This window comes from Apis laboriosa, unplaced genomic scaffold (genome assembly GCF_014066325.1).
Source record: "Apis laboriosa isolate Shangri-la unplaced genomic scaffold, ASM1406632v1 scaffold104_cov149, whole genome shotgun sequence".
Taxonomy (NCBI): domain Eukaryota; kingdom Metazoa; phylum Arthropoda; class Insecta; order Hymenoptera; family Apidae; genus Apis; species Apis laboriosa.
In genome coordinates this window covers 2,873,081-2,889,372 of record NW_025220694.1, presented here as the reverse complement: position 1 = coordinate 2,889,372, position 16,292 = coordinate 2,873,081, and the positions used below count along the sequence as shown (strand labels likewise).

Sequence of the window (16,292 nt, the reverse complement as noted above, 5' to 3'; positions counted from 1 at the left end):
TTAGTTATCATCGATTCACGCGCTTTCATTCATTTGATATATTGATTTGTGTGTAAAGTAACAACACTGCTCATGCTCATTTCGAATTTTTACTATTACTAGAAAACTTGGAACTCAGAACTATATACCAGAACCAAAAAATATTTACCAAAATGCCGCCAATTTGTTATTACTAAGATGTTTATTATATAATTTCAATATGAAACTTGTTTTATATTGTTTTATGTTGAAATGTAATGTATATTAATTGCCATAAAGGCAATTTTCATTATCGCTCAAATTATTAAAAAAAGGTAATAATAATTATTTATATTATTTTTATTAAATATAATAATTATAATAATTAAAAATTATTAATTATATTATAAATCCTTATACATATTTTTAATCAGATTATAATAATTTTGTAATTTTCATTATTATATTATTCGTATTTAATATATATTGTATTTTAATTTTCAATAATATAATAGTTATTTTGTTATTATTTTACAATTGAAAATTATTATTATAAAAAACAATATTCAAATAATTATTATTTATAAAATAAATTAAAGAATTATATTATTATATATCCAATATTCAAATTTCTTTTCATCAATGTATATTGATTTCATATATTAAAATATTTATAACAATTTTATATTAGGCTTCACCATTGCGAACATAATTCCTATTATGATGTTGGGGCGTAAGCAGAGCCTCAAAGGGGAACCTGTCTTGGCTGATTATGGCCCAGAGGAGTCCCTCAATGAGAGCGCTGATATAGAATGGGTAAATAAGGTAATTTGTAAAAATATATTCACTTTTATTTATATGAAAAATTTATCTCTTATTATATAAGTAGCATATTTATTAATTGCTAAGTAATTACTTAATTATTATAGTTATGGGTGAGAAGGCTGATGAGGTCTTGTGCTCTGGTATCTTTAGCTTCTGTTTGCTTGAATACTCCAAAAACTTTTGAAAAAGTTCCACCACTTCAGTATTTTACCTTTATTTGTGACTTAATTATTACATTTTTGTTTACTGCTGAAATGATTGCCAAAATGCATATAAGGGGTATATTGAAGGTAATTCATATAATATTATTACATAACAATTTACATAAACTGACAATCTTTTAGTTACAGAGGGATAAATCTTATTTAAAAGATCATTGGTGCCAATTTGATGGAAGCATGGTCATCTTTCTTTGGTTATCTATAATATTACAAATGTTTGAGATGCTAGGTTTCGCTTTAGAACTTAGTTATGTCTCAATATTACGCGCGCCACGTCCATTAATTATGATACGTTTTTTACGAGTTTTTCTAAAGTTTTCTATGCCAAAAGCTAGAATTAATCAAATTTTCAAGTAAATATTTTAAAAATATAAAAAATTTATTTTAAATTTGATATATTTATATTATTCATAATTTCAGGCGTTCAAGTCAACAGATATATAATGTAACTCTTTTCTTTCTTTTCTTCATGTCTCTTTATGGTCTTTTAGGCGTTCAGTTTTTTGGTGAATTAAAAAATCATTGTGTTCTTAATACTACTACAGATCCAACAAATATAACTATAAATAGTTTAGCCATTCCTGATACTTTTTGTTCTACTGATCCTGAATCAGGATACCAATGTCCAGAGGGAATGACTTGTATGAAACTTCAGTTATCAAAATATATTATGGGTTTCAATGGATTTGATGAATTTGGTAGTAATAAATTTTATATAATATAAAATATTTACTATATATACTATATTCTTTACAAACAATTTACTTTTCAAATAATTTTTATTAAAATATTTTAGATAAATAATTTTATTTTTCAGCTACGAGTATTTTTACAGTCTATCAAGCTGCATCACAAGAAGGATGGGTTTTTATTATGTATCGTGCAATAGATAGTTTACCTGCTTGGCGTGCAGTTCTTTATTTTAGTACAATGATATTTTTCTTAGCATGGCTCGTAAAGAATGTTTTCATAGCAGTAATCACAGAAACTTTTAATGAAATTCGAGTTCAGTTTCAACAAATGTGGGGTGTTAGAGGACATATCAGCAATAACACAGCATCACAAGTTAGTAATAATTTTATATATAATAATTAATTTGTTAATAAAATAATTGAATGTATATAAAAATATACATATATATATATATATATATATATATATATATAATTTTTATTTTTATATATAATCTTTATCATAATCTTTATCATATACAGTTTGTTAATATATTCATGAAATATTTTTAAAAAGACAAAACAATATTTTAAAGGCAAAAACAAACATAAACAAATAAAAATTAATATACAAAAATGTCGGTTGAGATCTACTTATTAAGTTATAATAATATAAATATAATTTAAATTCGTATTAGATAAAACAAACCGAAAATGTACTGCGAAGATGATATAGACAAAATGGTCTTATTTTATTTTCTTTTTATCTAATATAAATTTCAATTATTTATAAGTTAATAAATAATTTTAATTGAATTTTTATAGACAACTTTTATATTTGTATCGATTTTTAAAATTAACTTTTCAAAGATATTTTATATCTTGTATATATATTCTTTTTTAGATATTAACTGGCGATGACAATGGTTGGAAATTAGTAACCTTAGATGAAAATAAACACGGAGGTTTAGCTTCTCCTATATGTCACGCTATTCTCAGGTCTCCTCATTTTCGTATGGTGGTAATGTTTATAATTTTGGCAAATGGTATTACCACTGCGACTATGAGCTTCAAACATGATGAGAAGCCAAGGCATACATATTATGATAATTATTATTATGCTGAGATTGCATTTACAATATTTTTAGATCTGGAAACATTGTTTAAAATCTGGTGTCTCGGATTTCGCAGTTATTATAAGCATTCGATTCATAAATTTGAATTGTTATTAGCAATTGGTACAACCATACATATTATTCCGTTTTTCTATCTTTCTGGATTCACATATTTTCAGGTTTTTATATTCATTCTTATTCAGTTTTAAAATAAATTTAATTATAAATAAAATTAATTGAAAATATACAATTGATAAAAAAAATCAATTAGAAATATATAATAATAGAGAAAATTAATTTGAAGTATAATGATAAATTAATATTTAATAAATTAATATTGTTTTACAATTAGGTTCTTAGAGTAGTTAGACTTATCAAGGCATCACCAATGCTTGAAGATTTTGTATACAAAATATTTGGTCCTGGGAAAAAATTAGGGAGCCTCATTATTTTTACTATGTGTCTATTAGTCATATCATCAAGTATTTCTATGCAATTGTTTTGTTTTCTTCGGAATTTCACAAAATTTGAAACATTTCCAGAGGTAAAGGAAATATAAACAGATTTACAAATAATTAAATTATATTGATAAAGAACTTTTTTAGGCATTTATGTCCATGTTTCAAATCTTAACACAAGAAGCTTGGGTAGATGTTATGGATGAAACAATGTTAAGAACACATGAAACAATGGCTCCTCTTGTTGCTATGTATTTTATTTTATACCATCTTTTTGTTACATTGGTAAAAATATATTTAGATATTTATTTTATAATTTGTTATAATTAAAAAGATAATTAAAAGATAATTTTAATGATTTTTTAAGATTGTGTTAAGTTTATTTGTCGCTGTAATTTTGGATAATCTTGAATTGGATGAAGACATTAAGAAACTGAAACAATTAAAATTCCGTGAACAAAGTGCGGAAATAAAAGAAACTTTACCATTCAGATTACGAATATTTGAGAAATTTCCTGACAGTCCTCAAATGACATGTTTACATAAAGTACCATCAGATTTTAATCTTCCAAAAGTAAGTATTATCCATTATCCATATATATATATGTGTGTGTATTATAAAGACTAAAATATAGATATTTTTTTGTATATATAATTTAGGTTCGTGAAAGTTTCATGAGACAATTTGTATTTGAAATGGAAAATGAAGAAAATGAAGGAGTAAAAAAAATAAATGAAACTTTTGATTCAAAAATGATATATAGAAAACAACGTCCAGTAAAAATTTTAAATAATCCACCTAAAGTAAGAAATGTTGTTACCAGTCTTAAAAAAGCAGCTGTTATTTATATTATAAAGTGAATATTTATAAAACATAATATTTATAATAATTCATAAGATTACAATATATATGCATATATAAATTTTTAGCGATTCCAACAATCAAAGATTATTATTAGGTGATTCTGCTATGATACCAGTACCAGGAAAAGGTCTTCTAAAACCACAAGGCACTGTCAGTAGCGCTAAACAACTTCGTTTTGATCAAAAAAAGTAAAATCTTAAATTTACATAATAGTAATACTTGAAGTAAGGAAAATTAAAAAAATATATTTTTTTATATCAATCAATCTATTCATATAATAAGGTCAATTAGAAGAAGTGTTCGTAGTGGATCGATCAAGCTAAAACAAACATATGAACATTTGATGGAAAATGGTGATATTGGTGGAATAAATAGAGTTAGCTCTTCTCGCAGTAGACCGCATGATTTGGATATTAAACTATTACAAGCTAAACGACAACAAGCCGAAATGCGAAGGTAACATATCGTTTTTTTTCATTGATTTTATTATTTATACTTTTTCTATTCTGCTGCTTATTGTACTTATATAGAAATCAACGCGAAGAAGATTTACGTGAGAATCATCCCTTTTTTGATACACCACTGTTCGCAGTACCGCGTGAGAGTAAATTCCGTAAAATTTGTCAGTCATTTGTTTATGCAAGATATGATACAAATGTGAAAGATCCTTTAACTGGAAAAGAAAGAAAAGTTCAATATAAAAGTTTACAGTAAGTGCTTTTAATATAAATAATGATTGCTTTGATTTATATTTTAGATTATTATTTAAAATTTTAAAAAAAGAGAAAAAAGAGAAATTAATAATAGCTATATATATTTTATAGCAATTTTCTTGGTTTGGTCACATATCTTGATTGGGTAATGATTTTTGCTACCACTATGTCTTGTATTTCTATGATGTTTGAAACACCACGCTATCGAGTAATGGAAATTCCAGCATTACAAATTGCAGAATATGGTTTTGTGATCTTTATGAGTATTGAGTTAGCTCTAAAGATTTTAGCAGATGGACTATTTTTCACACCAAAAGCCTATATTAAAGATGTCGCTTCTGTTTTGGATGTTTTTATTTATGTTGTATGTTGAAAAAAGTCATTTCTGCTATATAATATTTAGTAAATTTAATGCTAATTCAATCGATGTTTAGGTTAGCCTTGTGTTTCTTTGTTGGATGCCGAAAAGCGTACCACCAAATTCAGGTGCACAACTTTTGATGATTTTACGTTGTGTTAGACCATTAAGAATCTTCACTCTTGTACCACACATGAGAAAAGTTGTTTACGAATTATGTAGAGGATTCAAAGAGATTTTGTTAGTAAGTAATTTTAATTAAAAATTCAAATGTTGAGGTGCTTTTTTAATATAATCAAATTTAATTTAATTAATTCTTCAGTAACAAAAATCCACTCTTTTATTTTATTTATATAAACAGATTTATTTCAAAATATTGCAGAGAAGTGATCTAATTTAGATAAAAAATGAATGAAAAATTTTTTAGGTGTCTACTCTATTGATTTTACTGATGTTTATATTTGCGAGTTATGGTGTACAGCTTTATGGGGGTAGATTAGCACGTTGTAATGATCCTACTATTTTGAAACGAGAAGATTGTGTTGGAGTATTTATGAGAAGAGTATTTGTAACAAAAATGAAATTGCAACCAGGCGAAAACGAGAGTTATCCATCTATATTAGTACCACGCGTTTGGTAGGTTTATTGAAAAGAAAATATAAGATATAAATAATAATATAAAAATGCTTCTAAGAAAACATTAAAACTTTTTTAGGGCCAATCCTAAAAGATTTAATTTTGACAATATTGGTGATGCATTAATGGCACTTTTTGAAGTACTTTCTTTTAAAGGATGGCTTGATGTTAGAGATGTTCTTATTAAAGCTCTTGGTCCAGTAAGTAATTAATATTATCTTAAAACATTTTTAAAATAATATTATTCAATGATTTTTTTTTTAGGTTCATGCTATTTATATTCACATTTATATTTTCCTGGGTTGTATGATTGGTTTAACTCTGTTTGTGGGTGTTGTCATTGCTAATTATTCTGAAAATAAAGGAACTGCCTTACTTACAGTTGATCAAAGACGATGGTAAATCTTTAATTAATTCATTTAATGAAATTTTAAACAATATATAAAAATTTTAAACAAATATATATTATGATTTAAATAGGTGTGATTTAAAAAAGCGATTAAAAATTGCACAACCATTACATTTACCACCTAGACCAGATGGAAAGAAATTTAGAGCATTTATCTATGATATCACTCAGAATATCTATTTTAAGAGATTCATTGCAGTTATGGTGCTTATAAACAGTTCTCTTCTATGTGTCTCTGTGAGTTGGATAATTTTTATCCTCTTTGTATAATAATGACATCACACAAAACATTACAACACCATAACATCACTTTGTAATTAATTAAAATTCTTTATATACAAAAAATATAATACTTTTTGTAAAAAGATAGAATTGACTGTTACTTTGAATCATTTGTTCCTTGCCGGCTACCATTAGACCGTGGTAAAAGTAAATCGACATATTTTTTTTCGTTAACAAATATTTTTTTATCTTTTGTCCCTTAAGTGGAGAATCGAGGAAGAACACACGGAAGCACTCGCTACGGTGTCCACGATTCTGACACTCATCTTCCTCGTGGAAGTAATTATGAAAAATATTGCTTTTACACCACGTGGCTATTGGCAGTCCAGAAGAAACAGATATGATTTGCTCGTGACAGTTGTCGGTGTTATTTGGATCATCATTCATTGTACAATGAAGGTAGGTCAATATTATTCAATAATGGCTCAGAGAGAGAAAGAGAGAGAGAGAGAGAGAGAGAATTGTTGTTATTGTTGTTATAATTTATAAATATATAATATATAATATATAATATAATAATATATAATATAATAATTTTTAATGAATATCTTTCTTGCAGAACGATTTGTCGTACGTGATCGGTTTTATGGTTGTGATTCTTAGATTCTTTACAATCACTGGCAAACATACAACTCTCAAAATGTTGATGTTAACAGTTGGAGTATCTGTTTGTAAAAGTTTTTTCATTATATTTGGCATGTTCCTTCTTGTTTTCTTTTATGCACTAGCTGGTACGATTATCTTTGGAACTGTAAAGTATGGTGAAGGTATAGGAAGGTAATGTTATGCATTTTTAAATAACAAAACCAAAAAATTATTTTAATATCAAAACAATTAAATAATGCAAATATTTTTGTCTTAATATAATGTTAAAAGAGACAATTATTATTTAGGCGTGCCAATTTTGAGTCACCTGTAACTGGCGTTGCAATGCTCTTCCGTATTGTCACAGGTGAAGACTGGAATAAAATAATGCATGATTGTATGATACAACCACCGTATTGTACTCCTGCTGCTAATTATTGGGAAACTGATTGCGGCAACTTTCATGCTTCTTTAATATATTTTTGTACTTTCTATGTCATTATTACTTATATCGTTTTAAATCTTCTAGTTGGTAAGTATTAATTGATTGTTTCAAATGTATATATTGATTATTTTAGAATAAAATCTAAGAACTAATTTTCCATAATAGCTATTATTATGGAAAACTTTTCTTTATTTTATTCAAATGAAGAAGATGCTTTATTATCTTATGCTGATATTAGAAACTTTCAAAATACTTGGAATGTTGTTGACAATCATCAAAAGGGTTTTATACCTGTGAAACGGGTACGTTTATAAGAGAAATTGTTATATGTTTAATAAACTATTATAAATTGGCTAGAAATAATGATATATTAGTTTGTTTTAGGTGAAGTTTATTTTACGATTATTAAAAGGTAGATTAGAGACTGATCCACAGAAGGATCGTCTTCTTTTTAAACATATGTGTTATGAACTAGAAAAGTTGAATAATGGGGAAGATGTTACTTTTCATGATGTTATCAAGTAAATTTTTTGATAAATAAATATATATTATTTTTTTTAACTATTTCTATTAATAAAAAATATTTTTCTTCAGTATGTTATCCTATCGTTCAGTTGATATTCGAAAAGCTCTTCAGCTTGAAGAATTATTGGCGAGGGAAGAATTTGAATATATTATTGAAGAAGAAGTTGCTAAACAAACAATCAGAAATTGGCTAGAAGGTTGTCTAAAAAAAATTCGTGCAAGTGGGGTAAGTTTAGAGAAAAATAGTTTGAAGAAAATAAAATACTAAATAAAATGAATTATTTAATTGACACATTGTAGAAACAACAAAATAGTCTTGTAGCAGGTCTCCGCGCTAATACCGAACAGGTTCAGCAGCAAGAACATGTAGAAGAGAAAGGAAAAGAAACTGTCAAAGAAGAAGAAATTGAAACAAAAGTAAATTTTTATATTATTTGTTATATGATATTAAAAAATATACAATACAATTTTTGTATTTTTTATCTATTATTTTTACTAATATTTATTATTAAATAGGATACTGATGGAACTAGACATAAAACAAAAAAACCAGTCGTTCTTCCAAGATCTGATAGCATAGGTAGTGGATCAGGAAGAAAGTATTTAACTCCAACATTATCAGATCCTGCTTCAATTAGATGTGAAAAAGATAAAAATGCGGTACCAAAGAAAAAAAATAATAGACCTCCACGTAAATATATTTTTGCATTATTATATATTTATATCTTTTTATTTTGCTTTTGTCCAACATAAGCTTTTTATTTAAAGCGATGCCGAAAAATAATTTGCCACATCTCACAGAGAACACTGAGCAAAGCAGACAACAGCGGGAAACAATCAATGCAAAAGCAATCATATCAAAATCTTCCAATATTATATTAGAAGTTCGAGAATGGTGGAAGGAACAGTTAGCATATAGCAGTGAATCCAGTGAAGATGAAGTTTAAATATTCATTTGTATTTTTCATGAGTATAAATTAAAAATATAAAATAACGTAATAAATAAAGCATATGTTTTAATATTTTTAATGATCACATAAAATTTGTACTTTACGTTATTTCTGTTTCATTCTTTTTTTTGTGTATAAATGCAAAAATTTGGTAAATAAGGAAAAAAATATATATTCAAAGTACTAATATATAATGTTAAAAGTAAACCATTAATATTTACAATGGAGAAAAGAAAAGATACAATTTATCTAATTTAATTAAAAGTTTTAAAATAGAGTTATTTTTTTAATCTTATTTTCTATATTATTGTTTATAAAAAAAAATATATTTAAAAAGATGATTTATATATTTATTTTAATCATTATTTTTAGATACTGAAATTTTGCAATACTTTATTGAAATGATAAAACAAATATTATTATTATTATTATTAATATTAATATTAATATTATTATATATTAATATTATAAATAATATTATATATAGTTATGTAATAATATATATAATTATATATATATAGTTATATTAATAATATTATTATTATTATTATATGAGAATTATATTTATATTCATATTGTAGAGAAAATTATATTTAGTAATTTTTGTTCTTAATTTTGTAATATATTATTTGACATTTTTTTTTTAATTTAAGTTTAATTTTTTCCTCCCTACATTTCAATTTGTTATTACAAATATAAAATTTCATAAAATGATTTTTAAATTATAATATTGTGATTATGATTTTGTTTTATAATGATTAAGTAGATTATAATGTATTTTTTATATATATAATTATATATATTTTATATATTATATATTTTATATATATAATTATATAATTTTATATAATTTTCTTATATATATATATTTATATTAGTTATTGATATTAAAATATGAAATTTATACAGAATTAAATATAGTAGATTTTATATAATAAAAAAATATTAAATATTAAACCATGAAATCATTTTAATTATAATTAATGAAATTAATGTTATTAAAAACGAAAAAAAAGTGAATATGAATATATAATATATATAAATAAAAGATAATTAAACACGAAATTTATTTTTAATATTATTATATCATATGAAGATTTATATTATATAGAGAATAGTTGATTATAAATTGATTAATATTAGTGATTTCTTATTACAATTCATAGAAAATAGAATATATTCATAAAAAGTACTCCATAATCTACGATATAAATGAAACCAAGAAGATAACTAATTTTATAGTTCAAATATAAAAATTAAGAATAAAAAATTGAAGATATTATTCTTGAACAAAAATTGTATTTAAAAATTAATCAAGTACAATATATATCTATATAATATATACATTTGATTAATAATTGATATTAAGGATTTTTATATTAAAATATTATCAATATTTAATATTTTCAAGATATGGAAAATACTAAATATAATAAAATGGTAATAATGAAATAAATATTAGTATTAAATTATGAATATATATAAGTATATATTCATAATAAGTATATATAAGTATAGTTGCTCTATTAATATTAATTGAATTTAATTTCTTATTTGTTTAATCTAGCTACAATCTTTAATTAATATATTTAAAATGTTCATATATATGAAGTTCTTCAAATTATAAAATCATCAATTAATAAATAACAAATTAAATTCAACTAAAGCAATTATTTTAATTGAAATTATTATTTTTATCTATTATATTTAATGTTTTTTGTACATCTTAAAAACATGTTAATAGATTAATAAACATACCCAGATATTTTATTTTATATAAAAATATTTATAATGACGATCTATAGTGAAGTCTAAATACCAATCAATTCAAATGCATATGTAAATAATATTTGATTGATTTTTAATTATGTTTTCTCGAAAATGATATTTTCGTAAATAAAATGATTTCGTTCTTCGTAATTATGATTTCATTCAAACATATTTTTTTGTACCCATTGTACCCCCATTGTACCATAAATTACAAATATATAATTTTTATATAATAAAATACAACAATTTGGTACATTTAATGGTAAATCATTTAATTATACAAATTCTAAAATGAAATGAATATAATAATTTTATAATAAAATATTATAATCGTACGAAATTAAATATCAAATAATAAGATTATTTTCTGATAATTAATTTATTTAATAATTAATAATACTAAGATAATATATTCAAAATTATAAAAATTGTGAAAACAGCTATAAGAATAATTATGTAAAAATAATGATATTACAAATTTTTTAATATCATTAAAAACTTTTTTTAAAATGCAGATAGAATAAATTATGTGTAAAAAATATGTAAAAAAAAATTTAAAAATATAAAACATATTTACAAAAAACAATTTACAAAACATTGTAATGAATATTGATCACTATTTTTAATTGTAAATATATACATATATATATATATATATATATATATATATATATGTGTAGTATATATATATAATGTAGTATAATGTAGTAAAATAGTAATGTACACAATATAGCTGTTTTATTTTGGGTGAAAATAAACATCAAATATTATTTTTATAAATGAATGAAATTTTTCTGAATGAAATATTCATAATATATACTTATGATATAAATAAAAATTTTAAAAGTATAATTTAATTGAAATATAGATATTTATTAAAACATTTTTATAATGAATTATTTTTACAATTTTGTAAAAAATATAAAATATATCTTACATAAGAAAAATATTATCATCTGCAACCATAATTTGATTTGCATCAGACATTTTATTAATTGCAGCAGTAATTTCATTAGATGTAAATTCTTGACTTTGTTGATTATTTATATATTCGCGTACTCTAGATAATGGAAGTGATTGTGCTCTTTGTTGTTGAAATAATTTATAAAGAAGTGTTCTAAAAACTTTTAATCTAAAATTACAGAATATATATATAATATTGAGATATTTTTTGAAAATAATAAAAGATTAAAAATAATTTAAACATACCTTTCTTCATTAATGACAATAAAAGTTTCTGGTAATATAGTACAATCAAAATCAGGTGCTGATGATTGATTTGAACTTGAATCAGTTGTTTTCATTTGTGATCTAGTAACTTTTTTTGCAGCTTCATCAATATAACTATCATCATCGCTTTCAAAATTATATGGATCTTGATCTTGTAAAGTTTCTTTCGCTTTTTTTACACGTTTTTTCTTTTTTTCATTTTGATTTTCTCCATCCATACTTTCTTCACTGTCATTTCGTCTTCGTTTCTTCTTTTCTTTTTCTAATACTCGTTTAAAATAGGCAAATTCTACCAATTCTATCGCTGCATGTGCATCTTCTGCAGTAACATTTTTTGATAAACGAGCTTTTGCATGTGCAGTAGATAATCGAATCAGTGTTTCTAAAGTACGAGCTGTTACAGGTTGAGTCTAATAATAAATAATAAAAAATTAATGAAATAATGAATAAATGAAAATTTCTATTAAATAATAATATAATAAATAAAAAAAACGTAAGATAAGAAAAATAATAAGAATAATAAGAAAAATTATTTACTCTTGCTGTATCAGAATCTATTGATTCTTCTGATCGTAATTTTGAATATTCAGCAGCAATGACTTCACTAGCTTCTTCTGTGAGCTTTGGTTTCATACAACGAGCTATATGAATATATTTTCTCATAAAGTTTATGGTTAAAATTTGATCACTAGAAATACATTATTATTATACAAAGAATTATATTGTTATAAATTTAAATTTACAAATAGAAATCATTATATATATTAATTATATTATGTATATTAAATATACCTCCTAGATTGCAATAATCCATGCAATAAGGGATCATATTTCTGATAAATTTGAGTCTCTGTTTCTTCAAAAAGAATTTGATCTGGATTTTTTGTAGTTAATATATCTATTTTACTACTTAGAGATAATGCTTCTCCATCCTGTTCTTTTGAATTTCTATATCTATGCATTCTAACAACATGTTCACTGATCATTTGATCTTGTTCAGAATCTACAATATCTAACATGACAAATAATAAGTCAAAACGAGAAAGTAATGAATCTTGAAGACCAATATTTTCCATCGGTGTTTTATACTGATCATACTAAAAGAAAATATTAATATAAACAAAAATATGTTATTGTACATTTAACTTTTTAATTAATATAACATTTACTCTTCCATAAACTGGATTTGCAGCTGCCAATACTGAACATCGTGCATTTAAGCTAGCGTGTATTCCTGCTTTAGCAATTGTTACTTTTCCTTGTTCCATTACTTCATGAATAGCTGTTCTGTCAATATCTGACATTTTATCAAACTCATCTATACAAATAATTCCGCGATCTGCTAATACCATAGCTCCAGCTTCAAGTCGACGCTCTCCTGTCTCATTATCTATAGTAACAGCAGCTGTTAAACCCACACCAGATGATCCTCTACCAGTAGTTGGTATTGCTCTTGGAGCAGTACATAAAACATAACGCAAAAGTTGTGATTTTGCAACAGATGGGTCACCAATAAGCAGAACGTTAATGTCTCTACAAATTTAATTAGTAATTCAGATTAATTACATTTCAATTTCTTTAAATAAAATTTATTATAGAGAATGTTAATATATTTGTAAGATTTTGGAGGAAAAGGGAGATAAATGTTAAAACAAATACAAAAGTTAATATAATATCAATTGAGATTTACTTATTAAATATATATATTAAATTTATTAAATAATAATTATTTAAAATTTACGTTAAAACGAATCGCGAATCGAAATGGAGATAGAATAAAATAGTTCTATTCTTATTTATTATTATTTCATTATTTTTCGCTTTGCTTCATTTAATGTGAATTCAAATTACTAATAATTTAATAAATAAGATTTTTATTATCAACGTTTCGTTTTGATCTTTATAATAAATCTTTCAAAAATATCTCGTGAATATATTAATATTCTATATTATATATAATTTAAAATATTTTACCCTCTTAATCTTGTACCATTAGGTAATAATTTCTCAACACCACCAAGTAATAAACATAAAATTGCTTTTTTTACATAATCATGTCCATGAATAGAAGGTGCTAGTGATGTACTAAGTAACTCAAAAATATTTTTACATGGATTATTTCTTGCAAGTTTTTTACACATGGCAACATCATCATGTGAAATAGATAGATTAGCTTCTTTGCTTAATTGCATAATATTGTTAGCAATTAAAATCGTTCTACAAAAAATAGTTTTATATTTATATATTTCAATATTATTTTAAAAATTTATTATAATATATCAAATGCATTTATTATATTATATAATATCAATATAATCAATATACTTAAAAGTTCCTGTTGTATATCCTCCTTGTTTACCAGGTAAACATCTGAAACTTCCAACAATCTGAACTCTATCTCCAGGTTTACAGAGATCTACTAAATCATTATCGCATATTACATCTATGCTTCTTGGTAATTGACCAGTTGGTGCTTTCTCTGGCATTTCTTGAATAGTCAATGTTTGATGATCTTTATATGTAGAAAGACCAAATTCTGTTTCTAATGGATTACCATCTTCATCCTATATTTAAAAAATGTAGAAATATATGCGAAATATATTTTTTTTACTTTTAAATTATACATAAATTATATATAAAAAATATATAAATCAGAAATTACTGTAGTTGGGTACACAGCAGATTGTGGAAATGCTTCAAAAGATGTAAAATCAGAATAAGTTCTTTCCATTACTGTTTTTGTGACACTACAATAATGGACACTTCTTACAACCTTTGGGCGTACCAAGGAACCTTATAAAATTTAAAAAAATCTAATTTCAAAATCAAAATAATAAAATTCATACATAAAATTCATATAAAGAATTTTAACTTACATTTTGTGACTATACCTTCTACACATACTAAGTTACCTAAAAAATTTGATGTAAGAGTTCTTGGTGTAACATGTTTGTTTCCAAAGCTTCCTTCAAATGCTATAAAAAGATCTTCTTTCACATAATTTGCATCAATGTTTGTGACAAATTGTTTCAATGCATTTTGAAAAGCTTGATGTTCTTCGAAAGAATTATTTAATAGACTATAAAATAAATTGAAATGTTTTATGAAAATATATATATCCTTATTATAAAGATAATATAATTAAGATATATCTAAAAAAAAATAAAAACTAAAAATGAATAAATTAAATGTAAAATACTTTGCTGCACGAGCAGGATTTTTTTTTCGTAAATCGTTAACATTTACATATAATCTGCGATTGCCTTCTTCAATCATATTTTTGACAAGTGTAGTATATATGCCTTGGTCCTCCTAAGCAATGATAAAAATGTAAAAAAAATAATTTTATATTATTACATGCACATGTAATAATTATGTTATTACTAATATTACTAATATAAATTTACATACCATGTCATCTAAAAAATCTACATATTCTCTTTGTATTTCTTCCAATCTTTGATCTCGATCAATAATATCCATTGTTATATTAATTTTATTATTTTAATATCTAAAAATATTTAACAAATACAAAATTTAAGATATATACTATCTGGCAAATAACGCGTTTTCATAACAGTTTACGCGGGAATGCAAGAACTATGTCATTTTTAAATCGATATATTTTAAAAAATCGATGTTTTCATATTTTGATACAAATTTGTATACTTTCTGGCAAATGTCAGTATAAATTCTAAAATTGTAATTATATTTAAAATTATTCAATTATTTCATTAAAAAGTTCATAGTTTAATAAAAAGTTTAATAAAAAAAGAAAAAAAAGTAATCGAATTTTGCACGAGAGAATAAATACACTTTTTGGAAAAGATACATTTTAACCTAAACTGTTGCATAATATATTGCAGAAAAACTATCATTATGTATCATATAATAGAATATATTATAGAATATCTTCAAATAGTCGGTTTTAGATATTAAACATAAAAATTGATATATAATAATGTTAATTGAAACTTATTTTTCAAATTATGAATTATTTAATTTTGTATTGGAAATATTTATATATAAATAATTATTAATCATCAAGATTTATAAGGAATATAATAGTATTTAATAATGTAATTAGTAATTAATGTAGAATTAAATATGATCTTTATTGATTTCAATGAAATTTAATAAGATAATAATTTTATACGTGAAATAAACAACATGAAAAAATACTTTTAATTGTAGATATTTAACAAATTATAAAGAAAATATTAAAATTTGAGAAAAATCTAAAATTATTTTTTTAATATGTATCAAAAAAATGACT

General features: G+C 23.4%; 2 protein-coding genes across 5 annotated transcripts; one reads left to right on the top strand and one right to left on the bottom strand.

Moving 5' to 3' along the window:
* Positions 1–108: 108 nt before the first annotated feature.
* Positions 109–9,073, top strand: LOC122715827 (sodium leak channel non-selective protein). 4 transcript variants are annotated; one of them, XM_043938453.1, is made up of 29 exons: positions 109–293; positions 650–783; positions 888–1,073; positions 1,134–1,357; positions 1,425–1,702; positions 1,822–2,069; positions 2,580–2,969; positions 3,143–3,334; positions 3,396–3,533; positions 3,616–3,822; positions 3,909–4,105; positions 4,179–4,301; positions 4,396–4,569; positions 4,644–4,823; positions 4,938–5,190; positions 5,261–5,428; positions 5,612–5,820; positions 5,900–6,020; positions 6,085–6,218; positions 6,301–6,466; positions 6,716–6,910; positions 7,071–7,288; positions 7,405–7,628; positions 7,707–7,843; positions 7,926–8,062; positions 8,136–8,292; positions 8,367–8,483; positions 8,583–8,757; positions 8,835–9,073. In XM_043938453.1, exons 2-29 carry the CDS (start codon positions 679–681, stop codon positions 9,011–9,013), a joined length of 5,232 nt encoding a protein of 1,743 aa, XP_043794388.1. In that variant the 5' UTR covers positions 109–293; positions 650–678; the 3' UTR covers positions 9,014–9,073. The 4 variants fall into 4 exon arrangements, 2 of the variants coding, with proteins under 2 accessions (XP_043794388.1, XP_043794306.1); XM_043938371.1 differs by having other exon boundaries at positions 1,128–1,357; XR_006346924.1 differs by lacking the exon at positions 8,835–9,073 and having other exon boundaries at positions 1,128–1,357; positions 8,381–8,483; positions 8,583–8,721.
* A 2,572-nt stretch (positions 9,074–11,645) lies between these two features.
* LOC122720681 (DNA replication licensing factor Mcm3) lies at positions 11,646–15,868 on the bottom strand. The gene is made up of 11 exons (XM_043947557.1): positions 15,428–15,868; positions 15,216–15,328; positions 14,893–15,095; positions 14,679–14,809; positions 14,342–14,580; positions 13,991–14,233; positions 13,186–13,549; positions 12,809–13,113; positions 12,554–12,704; positions 11,996–12,426; positions 11,646–11,918 (listed from the first exon to the last, which is right to left on the bottom strand). The coding sequence occupies exons 1-11, from the start codon at positions 15,497–15,499 to the stop codon at positions 11,720–11,722; spliced, it is 2,451 nt and encodes an 816-aa protein (XP_043803492.1). The 5' UTR covers positions 15,500–15,868; the 3' UTR covers positions 11,646–11,719.
* Between the last annotated feature and the right edge of the window lie 424 nt (positions 15,869–16,292).